This window comes from Phymastichus coffea, unplaced genomic scaffold (assembly GCF_024137745.1).
Source record: "Phymastichus coffea isolate CEN01 unplaced genomic scaffold, Cenicafe_Pcof_1.1 PCOF00012, whole genome shotgun sequence".
In the NCBI taxonomy this organism is placed as follows: domain Eukaryota; kingdom Metazoa; phylum Arthropoda; class Insecta; order Hymenoptera; family Eulophidae; genus Phymastichus; species Phymastichus coffea.
In genome coordinates this window covers 4,856,561-4,868,063 of record NW_026706823.1, presented here as the reverse complement: position 1 = coordinate 4,868,063, position 11,503 = coordinate 4,856,561, and the positions used below count along the sequence as shown (strand labels likewise).

Here is an 11,503-nt window from a genome sequence, read left to right as displayed (position 1 = left end):
TACGTGAAATAAGGCAATGGCTGTTAACTGTTATGCGATAGTGTTGTTTAGTTTTCTATATAAACAAAAGTATATTGATATATCTACGTTACCCATTTATATTATTTGTATGTAACATCTGTATATGTATACTATAAAAGCTACAATTTATTAAGCTTAACTTTATATGTATACTATAAAAGCTATAATTTATGAAGTTGCTTATTAAAATGATTTGTTTAAATTGAATAGATGTATTAAATCATTAATATTAACGCGTGTATTATGTTAAAGCACGCAGATTAACAGAAGAATGCTCGATTTGCAAAGTATCAATTCTAGTAATTATCGAAACGCTATTGACTATAAAAAGACGTGTGATCTTTAAAATATTAACGTCAATGTCAGATGCTTTCTACGTTCGAAATTTGAAGTCAAAACACATGTACCAATGTGTTCTCTGGACATAAAATCAATATTATAACCGTTCAAGAAATAAATATTATTTCTCATTACGATTATGTACCTGAAAAAGATCAGTCGATAGTATAAATTTACACTTTTGTGTGATAATACCCTGTCAAAAGGAACTGCATCCTCATACCCAGATAATTAATAAGAGCTGTATAAATAGACATGAGTTATTTTCTGAAATAACGGTTATAAATTATATCTAAAAAAAAGTTAAAACCAAAGGAAAAACATAACATTGAGTAGGAATTGAACCCAACTCGAGACATCGGTCTAACTTCATACTTAATGAAGTTAGAATTTATATTGAAATTATAAATATAAAAATTAATCTCGTCATCATACAAATTAATTGTGAGTTAATTGTAATAAAAAAAAAATTTTATCTATGGTATCTACGTGGACTGGAACCCGGGACGACAAAAATGAAACCAAGCAGCACGCGTTAGCCATCTCGGCTATCAACCCACTAGGATTATGTAGTACGAAAGTTACATATGTTCATAGAAATGTACGAGGGTTTGTGATTAAAAAAGGGGCTTAAGTTGTAGATATTTGCTGTAATAATTAAGATATTTCGAGATATTTAATTATGAAAAAAAAAAAAAAATTGCATCAAGTGGGAATCGAAGCCTTTATTCTGGTCGAAGAGAAAAGATTTGCCGAGACGAAATTCTCTTCGAGTGCTCAAACTCGCACTCTTGCTTCGCCCCGTCCATCGGCTAACGTGATTGGTCAGACGCACATTCTCTTCTTCTCCTCTGTATATTAGACGCACGTTTGGTATTCCCCTCTCGCGCCGAACGAAAATGTGCGACAGCTTCGGTGCTTTGGCCACTACGGGGCGCTCGAACCAGTAACATTTGTCGGGCACGCTCGGAAGCATTGCCGTCAGCAATCTCCCTACTAATCTCTGGTTGGGTATGAAGTTGGCTTCTAATGCTTCGATGAAAGATATAATCATTACAATATCTCTATTTTAATGATAAATAAAGTGATAATTAAATTAATAATTGAAAATAAAAATAAATAAAAAAATATTTTCAATATAAACAAAACGGAAGTTGATATAGAAAATATAATATGCTTCAATTCGATATATAATCGCCATCTTCATTTTAATATTAGAAGATAAAATAGTTTCAATATAAAAAGATAATATATTTAAATATTTTGCTGCAATTACCATTAATTTTTTACTTTAAACTTATAAGACAATGAATGTTAGTAATGGAGTAAAACGAGTTTTGCTAAAACTTGATAATTCTATTAATAATGGAAATTATTATGAAGCTCATCAAATGTATAGAACTTTATATTTTAGGTATGATTTCTATCCATTTTCATCTGCATTAGTTCTGAATCATTGTACAATCTTGCCTAATTTTCATGTTATGAGATTTAAAATTTATGTAAAAAAAGTGTTTTATTGAGAATAATTGCTAAAATTATATTTTCTTAAAAATAAATTAATGCAACTTCGACCTGTAGGGTAATTTGTCATTGACTTATGAAGAATCAATTTTTTTCAATCAGTTATTAAAATAATTCATATTACTATATGTTATATATTCTTATATTCAATGGTTCTATTAAGTATTACATTTTTATAGAATTATTAACTTTATTGTGGTTGTATAATGTCATAATCAGGAACCAGAATTTTACTTTAGAGAAGAATGAATCATTCATAATTTTAATTAAGAAGTAAAATGTAAATAAATAAAAATCAATCATTAGTGCTTTTATTGTTATTGTACATTTTATTGTTTCATATTTCCAAAAATATATGTATATTTACCAAAATTTCTAGACACCTTTCTGTTTTATTTAAAATAATACAAATTTTTCTGATTAAATGAATGGTCTTTCATTTAAGTAGTGAAATTATCTGGTATTAATTTTGTTCCTGTATTAAAATAGATGTTTCATTGATGAAATACCAAATTCTCTGTAATTTACGTAAATGAACGGTTTTTATACTAGAATATGATAAGAAGTATATTTAATTGTACAAATTTTTTTTCATTTAAAAATATAATCTATGTTGAGTTGTTAAATATTTATGAAGATTATTAAGAAATTTTTATATGAATATTATTGTTTTGATATAGATAAATAAAATAAAAATTAAAGTGACTTCCAAATTTTATACTAAATCATGCAATCATTTGCCATACAAACCAATGTTGATTAAATTTCTTTTAATTGGTATTTATTTGTATTATAAATAATTAATATTCTTAAATGAACTATTATTCTGAATGTTTTACATAATAAATAATATAACTAATTTTTTGTCAATTCTAAAGAAATTTGATCGATAATTCATATGTGTATATATATATATATATAAATTTTCATGATACTAACAATGAAATTTATATTTTTATAAGAAATTTAAGTTAAACTTTATAACTTCCTGATTTTTATTAAAAATTTAAATGATAATACAGGAGAAAGCAGGACAGTTTAATCAGAACATTGAGGTATAGTTATAGAATCATAACTTTTATAATTGAAAAACAAAGATTTTACATGTGATTTTTTCAACAAATAGAAATTTATTGCTAAATTTAAATTGAGATCACTGAACATAAAGTGAAGTAAATAATTTAAATAAATTAGAGTTAATAGGTACAAGTCTGAGATAGCTAATTATACTTGGTATGAGCTTATAGTTGTATTATAAATATTATATATAAGTATTATAAGGTTGTTTTATAGATAATTTTGAGGATAAAAAATAAATTACAAACAATAGATAATTTCAGCAGTATACACCAAATTACATGCAGATCTTAAGTAATTACAAAATGCTAATTGAGTAATGTACACGTATATTTTATAAAGTAATTTTATATAAGTAGAAATTTAATTTTTATATCACTAGCATGGTTCAGCGTACATAGTACAATTTTTTTTGCTTTTATCGTATTTATTGTACTGTGACAATCTACATAGCAAATATAATAATCTATTGTGGCTATAAATACATAAAAATTTTTTGTAACTCCAAGTAATTAAGACTATTGATATGTATTGATGAATCGAAAGTTTAATTTGCATTCATTATTTGACGAAGAAATCAATGAATTTCTAGTTATTCTAAAGTTTATCAGAAAATTTTTCAAAATTTTGAATAGGCCCATGATTGAAAAACTACAATTCATTTAATTAAATATAAACAATTTACTACAAACCATTATTGGACTATTACTATGATATATCTAAAATTTATATTATTTACTGCCCATAGACCTTTTACAATATAATATATGAAAATGAAAAAAATTTTGTGTCAATTTTTTCTATCGATCTTCTGTTTCGCTATCTTACAATTACCAAAATGTTAACATAATAATTTTAACATGATTGAATTGAATTGGGTTAGATCGAATCACTTACGCTCGGGCTGAAAGGGCTACTCAGCTAAAAAAATTTACGTGATAAATGACGTGTAAATTATATGATTTTTTTATGACAAATCGTATATAACATTGTATATAACGTATCATATGATAAATCACATAAGGAAAAAAGTCTAATTTACGTGATGTCACGTAATAAATTACTTCTATAAAATGAAAATTCAGTTTCGCGATGTTATTTTTGATACGAATTATTGATCTTAAAAAAAAAAAAAAATAAATACATGCCAATTACTGAAATAAAAATAATATATTATTTGATATAAAGTGGATGTTTTCATTTTATTGTTGAAACAAGGGATGCTATCCTCGTTGATAAATTCCAGCAGTTGTAAATCCAATATGAATTTCTATATGGATATAATATATCACCAGCTGGATGTCAGTCAATTCAGGTGCCCTTTTAAAAAGATCCAGATGAATGTCCATGTGGATTATATGGATTCTATAAGAAATTCCAGACTGGATTTTCAAGTGGAATCCTGGTGAATTTTCTGTAAAATTACAGCTTGATTTTCATTATACTATTTATAAAAATCGACTTTTTTATAAAATTATTATTTTAAATACTTTTTTAGTTCATTAAAACGTTAATATTAACGAAAAAAAAACATAGTGATCGGAACTTATCTCGAACTCGGAATGTCTGGCACTCTAGCCTCATTCTTTACAGCCTGAGCTATTTTCTCAACAGGTTTCCCATGGTGTATTTTATATATATAACATATTTTCATGGTGTTTTCTGCTGTTTATGTTTATATTCTGTTTGTATGTATAACTAATTGTTTTCAAAATTTCTATCCAACTCATTAAGGGAGTTGTACAGGAAGTAGAATTAATGGACAGTAAAATACCAAACTTTGCAGAATGTTGAAAATATTACAAAAATGACTCATACAAATTTTCAAGATTCGAGGTTAGATTGAATAAGATATATTTGCAATTTTTTTTCATACTACACATGGCAATTTAACATGGAGTCTTATAAGAAGTCATAGAGTTTACTGCACGTTATCCCCAATATTTATGTAACTGATGGATAGTTTGAATCATAGTCGAGATAGCATATAAAAGAATAATTAAGGATTATTTATTCTGCTTAATAATGAACAAAGTTTACTTCCTTGTGTGACAATAAATGTAAAGAGTAGCACTGAAAACGGGATCTGGACATTTACTCGCATGACATGGCAACGTCGCGCGAATCAGGTTATGTGCGCGCAATTTGAAATTGAACGAAACAAACAACTCCTGCAAACACTGCAGGCTTGACCACTTACATTTGAAATGATGAAGTAATTAAGTAACTCATTCAACATAATAGATTGAGTAATAATATAATAAACAAATGCGAAAAGAATACAAACATATTTTTATTAATCATAATATCACTTTACAAGTGTTGTCATTTTTTAAATCTACTGAAATTGGAGTTGTAATGAAGATAATATCACATGAACGTTGCTGAACCATAAATTTCTTTAAAATTCAATAATTCAATAATTTGACTTAAATAATTATTCAATAAATCGGTTTTGTAGTTTATCTACAATTAATACTTGCTTTTCAAGTAATCAACAATTTTGTACGTAACATTCTTATTGATCGTTACGCGTACGTTGCCGTTTTCGTCGCGGTCTAATAAACGTGATAATCCATTGTATCCTCGTTCATATATACACACGGATACGCGACACATGCTTGAAAAAAGTGACGTTGCCAGATCGAGTAGTACTTGGATCACTTACGACCTTACCTTGATTATGACTACTATAGTACCTGTAAACTCCCTTAAATCGTTGATATTGTGATCAATACGAGGGTGGTCCGATAAGTACTTAGCCTACAAAAGAAAAACGAAAATTTTGGAAAAGTGGCGTTTTATTTTTCAACATAGTCTCCTTTTAGTTCGATACACTTGGCCCAGCGATGCTCCAACTTCTTTAACCCGTCTGAAAAATACGTTTCCTCGAGGTCTGAAAAGTAGGCTTCCGTGGCAGCGATTACCTCCTCATTCGACTCAAATTTCTGCCCGGCGAGTGACTTTTTCAAGTTTGAAAACAAAAAGAAGTCGCACGGGGCTAAATCTGGAGAATACGGTGGATGGGGCAGCAGTTCGTAGACTAATTCGACCAATTTGGCCATGGCGACGGCGGAGGTGTGAGCCGGTGCGATGTCATGGTGAAAGAGCACTTTTTTCTTCGTCAAATGGGGCCGTTTTTTCTGCAATTCGACGTCGAATCGGCCCAATAATTCGGTATAGTACAGCCCTGTGACCTTTTTGCCCCTCTCCAGGTAGTCGATGTAGATCACACCTTGTGAATCCCAGAAAACGGTGGCCATTACCTTTCCGGCCGATGGGGCAGTCTTCGCCTTCTTCGGAGCACTTTCGTCGGGTAAAGTCCACTATTTCGACTGTTCCTTGGTCTCTGGTGTATAGCAGTGGGTCCATGTTTCGTCGACTGTCACGAAACGACGCAGAAACTCCTTCGGATTGTGCTTAACCCATTTCTTCCCAATCGACCATGAGACTACCGATTGGTTTATCGTCTTGTAAAATGGGTAGAATCGCTTGAAATCGACATGCAAAATACCATTTCCGAAGCAAAAAGACTTGCTCTTTCCGAATCTGCAAACAGATTTTCAAAATTTTGCGATCCAAAAACAATATGGCTGATCAAACTTCTGTTATCGATTATTGATATTTTTGAAAATCCAAAATTAAAAATGGCGGACGAATAATTGAAAAATTCTGATAAATGAAGGAAAATGAGAAAATATATATTTCTTGTGTTTTTGAGGGTGTTGATTTGATATCTGGTGTTGATTTTTGAAAATTCTTGCACCGAAAATAAATATGGCGCATTCAAAATGGCTGCCAAATTGAATATTTTCGAAAAATCAAAGTTTTTCGCCAAAATACATTCTCTTTGCGTTTTTGAGGGTGCTGATTTGATATTTTGTTACTTTTTGAAAATTCTTGCATCGAAAATCAATATCGAGCATTCGAAATGGCTGATAAACTTAATTTATTTTATAAATATATTTTTTCTAGCGAAAATCCACAGGTTTAGCATTCATTAATTTTCTAAATAATAAAAGTTACAATAAAATTATTTCAAATCATATTTCACTTATAAAACGGCCGCTAGGTGGCGTACAGTCATTTTTTTGTACTTGCAGTAAAATCTGCAATCCTTAATCCATATAGGTACCCGATATATTCCGCAAATTTGTATACTTAAAAAAAATAAACTACAAAATTTATATTACTATTGTATTACAATAATAATAATTTATATAAAAACTTCGACTACTACTACGATCGATTTATTATAATATTTTTGAACTTCATAATATTATAATTTTGAATAACTTTACAAAATAACATCTGGTGTATAGTATGCCAAAGAAAAACGCAAAGCAATCCGACAGTAGCATTACTGTTGAAACTACTGAGCTTATGGATTTAGATTCCAATCATGTTGACGGAACAGATAAAACGTTTTCTAATTTATCCGAAAGTTTATTTAGAAACGTTGCTCTGATTCCTGATGATATTGGAAGTGGAGATGAATCAAACAATGAAAACAATTCAGCTGACAGTGTTCAGATTATTGAAGGACGCAATTGTCCAGAAGGGTATCAAATAGTTGATGAATCCCTCATTTCTTCAAATAAAAAACTAGAACCTTCACATGAGTATGTATGGAAAGATGGAGAAAAATTTTATGATTCGACACCAAAATCAGAAATATTTTTGGATGAGGAGATAAAAAATAATTTGCGTGAAAAAACATGCGATGAGTTGTTTGAGTTATTTTTTTCAGATGAAATAAAAGATTATATAATTGAAGCAAGTACTGAAAATGATTTAGACATTGATACTGATGATTTGAATAAATTCATTGGGATAGTTATGTTTTCTATTATCAACAGTCGTAAATGTTATAGGGATTATTGGTCTAACGATTCTTTGTACCATTCCGATACAGTTTCTGAAACCATGTCGCGTTATAAATTTGAAAATTTAAAAAATAAATTTAAAATGAATAAAAAAGAATATAGAAATGATGCAGATAGAGTATGGAGAGTCAGAAAAATAATAAACATTTTTCGAAAAAATATTCAGCAATTTGATTTTTTTTGTTCTGCCCTTTCGATCGATGAGATGATGGTTAAGTTTTTTGGCCGTACCATACTCAAACAATGTATAAGAAATAAACTTGTACGATTTGGAATAAAGCTTTGGGCGCTTTGTACAATTCAGGGATATTTAGTAGATTTTGATGTTTACTGTGGTCACGATTCAAGTAGCGAAGAAAAATGTGCTTTGGGTTCTAGAGTAGTGATAAAAATGTTAAAAGAATTTTTCAGAGAAAGTCGGCAGATGAAATTTTGAAATACCACGTCAGTTTTGACAATTATTTTAGTTCACCTGATTTACTCGTACGATTGAAAAAACATGGTCTCAGAGCAACTGGGACAGTAAGAGACGAGCGAGTTTTTACTAAAGATATGTTCAAAGAATTATTAGCTTCTAATCAAGAAAAAAATAAAAGAAAAACAAAGTTTCCAATTTCAAATAAAGTTAAATCTGTTAAAAGATTGACTAACAAACAAACAGAAAAAAAAAACAACCAGCTAAAAAACAAACAGCTAAAAACAAGCAGCTAAAAATGTAAAAGAAAAATATACGAAAGCAACGAAAAAAAATAATGCAAAAAATGTAAAAAACAAAATAAATAATCTAACAAAGAAAAAATCAACTTTGAAAGCAGGCAAGCAAACAAAACAGAAAGCTAACAAACAAGAAGTAGTTTCCAAACTTGATACTTAAAAAAAAAACATACCATCGATAAAAAATCTGAGCGTGGTACTTATGTAGTAACTCACGATGTAAATAGTGGCATAAACTATGTTACAGTAAAGGATTCTAAAAATGTTTCTATCATTTCAACTGCAAGCTGTGTTACACCACGATCTGAAGTGGAAAGAACTGATAAAAGTATAAAAAAAATTCCACTAGAGTTTCCTTTGGTTTTTATAATTTATAATATGTTTATGAGAGGTGTTGATCTCTTCATGATCAACATTGCAGTGATTTTAGACCAACTATTCATGGTAAAAAGTGGACATGGCCTATGTTTTGTAGGTTTATACAATCATCACTAACTAATGGTATGGTCTTATATAATTTAGTGCATAGTAAGAAAATATCAGCTAAAGAGTTTGTCTCGAATGTTATAAGAGTATACTTGAAACGAAGCGAAGAATCACTATCTCAATATTCACTCGCCATGATTCCTAAGGCACGCAAAGTATGTATGGTATGTAAAGATCGAACTACTTACTATATTATTGTTATAATTGTAAAGAACATTATTGTGTTCAATGTTTCAGATCCTACCATGGTTTGCATCAAAGTTCTCAAAGATATACACAACAAACATGTAAATCAGGAGAAAAGTGCGATAACCAACGTACTAACAACTTTTGCGAAAAATGCGATAAATACATATGTTGTAAATGTTTTGACAGTTATGATCATACTTTTTCAACATCTCAGTAACTCAATTATTTACTACTGCTATTTACTGAACATAATTTTTACACTGAAAATGATTGTGACGAGAGCAGGCCGTGTGTCGGTCTCTCGTCTGCGTTCTCCCTCCTCCACTCGGCAAGGCGTGTTGGCCAACGTTAGGCGCATTAAAGTATGCGCCTAACACTTGGTCTTTTTGTTTCAGCGCCAAGGACGGGCCAGCGCAGTTGAGCGCAAGAAAAGTTGAGGAGCGCCGAGAGAGAGTGAGAAAAAGAGAGAGAGAGAGAGAGAGAGAGAGAGAGAGAGTATTAGGCCCATGCAGGGATTGGCAGGCGCGCAACGCGTGACCGATAAGCGGCGCGTCGCGTGCCGCCTAACTAATAGGTCAAGGTAGGGGAGGAGCGAGCGCCGCTGAGCGGCTGCAAGACGAGCGCAAGAATAAGTGCGTGTATGAGTCGAAGCCTAGTCCTACGAGAGTGCAGGAGTCCAAGCCCAGTCCTGCTAGAGTGTAGAGAGTGCAGTTTGGGATAGCTGGAAGGAAGGTCAACCCTACCGGCAACAGCTTTGTCTGTGACCGCAGCCAGCCCACCCCTACAAGGAGAGTCAACATCGCCTGTGGATACCTGGTCAGCGATAGCAGCCAGCAGCTAGCAACGATCTAACCAGCGACGACGACCGGTACTTCCTGCGGCAGCACATCGCCCGGGATCCACGACGTTGCTATGAGCGGTGAACGAAGGTCAAGCCTTCTTTTCTTCCTTCTCTCTACACTCTCTCTCTCTCTGGTGATGCGACGACCGGTGCGCGTTGAATAGGATAGGCAGGCATCCACGTGCCGGCTATCTAAAGGTTCGCGCTTAAGCTTAATTTGTAGTAACGTAAGTTGCGACCGGCGAATTGTCCAGGCGCCCACGTGCCGGGCAGTTAATCCGGTATAGGTTCGCGTAATTTAAGTAAGTTTGTAATAGGTTAAGTGCGCGATTGGATATTAAGACGAAATGCGAAATATTCATTTGTGAATACTATGAGTAGTTTACTATTCTATTATGTAGTTGGTTAGTTAGTAATTAGACTATGTCATGCGCACGTATGTTTAGTTTGAATAATGATTAATAATAATAGGTTGTAAGTGAGATTTGATTTCTGTCTTTATATAATTTATTTATTAACCTCTCCTCGTTCTTCTCCCTCATTTGTCTTGAGCGAAAGTGCCTCACTTACCCCGCAAAGAATTGGTAACAAAGGAGAGAGTTTTGTTACATGATTTATAACTATATATAATGAAATATCAATTTATTAGCTTCAAAAGCATATAAAAATGTGTACTTTATAAAAAAAAACTCAAGTAAAAAAAAATTAAGTTTATCAGCCATTTCGAATGCTCGATATTGATTTTCGATGCAAGAATTTTCAAAAAGTAACATAAAATATCAAATCAGTACTCTCACAAACGCAAAGAGAATGTATTTTGGCGAAAAACTTTGATTTTTCGAAAATATTCAATTTGGCAGCCATTTTGAATGCGCCATATTTATTTTCGTTGCAAGAATTTTCAAAAATTTTCAAAAATTTACAAAAAGTTTAATGCGTCACAAAAATACGAGGCGAAAGAAAGAATGAAGATCTATTACTAGTCTATCCTATTTTTTTCCATGCACTCCCCTCCCTATAGGCTCTAGCTCGGTCTCTCTCTCTTTTTCTATCTTTCTTGTAGATGCCGAATAATAGTGCATAGAACTTAGTTTCTATCGTGGATCTCATGACATGTTCATTTTTTGTTGTTGTTAATATTCACATAATCATATATAAATGGTATTTAAAATAAGAATTTCATAAAAGAGACGATTTTTATAAAGAGTATAATGAACTCAGCCTGAATTTTTAAAGGAGATTCACTTTGATTCCACCAGAAAATCCATATGGAATCTACATGATCTACACTGATATTCAGCTAAATTTTTTCAACAGGACAACCGTATTGGCCGGCATTTTATTTTGAATTTGCTTTGATGGGTTGTATAATTAATCTGGAAATTTATCCTGGATATCAATATGAAATCCATATGGAATTTATATC

At 31.3% G+C, this 11,503-nt stretch overlaps 1 protein-coding gene across 2 annotated transcripts in view; it reads left to right on the top strand.

Annotated features, from left to right (window-relative positions):
• The first annotated feature begins 1,421 nt into the window (after positions 1–1,421).
• Positions 1,422–11,503, top strand: part of LOC131672672 (Golgi to ER traffic protein 4 homolog) — a 629,760-nt gene continuing 619,678 nt past the window's right edge. The window contains exon 1 of one of the 2 annotated variants that reach the window (XM_058950056.1): positions 1,422–1,774. In XM_058950056.1, coding sequence (XP_058806039.1) covers positions 1,668–1,774 — 107 coding nt within the window. In that variant the 5' untranslated portion in view covers positions 1,422–1,667. The remainder of the gene's footprint in view (positions 1,775–11,503) is intronic. The other variant, XM_058950047.1, reaches the window with a different exon arrangement.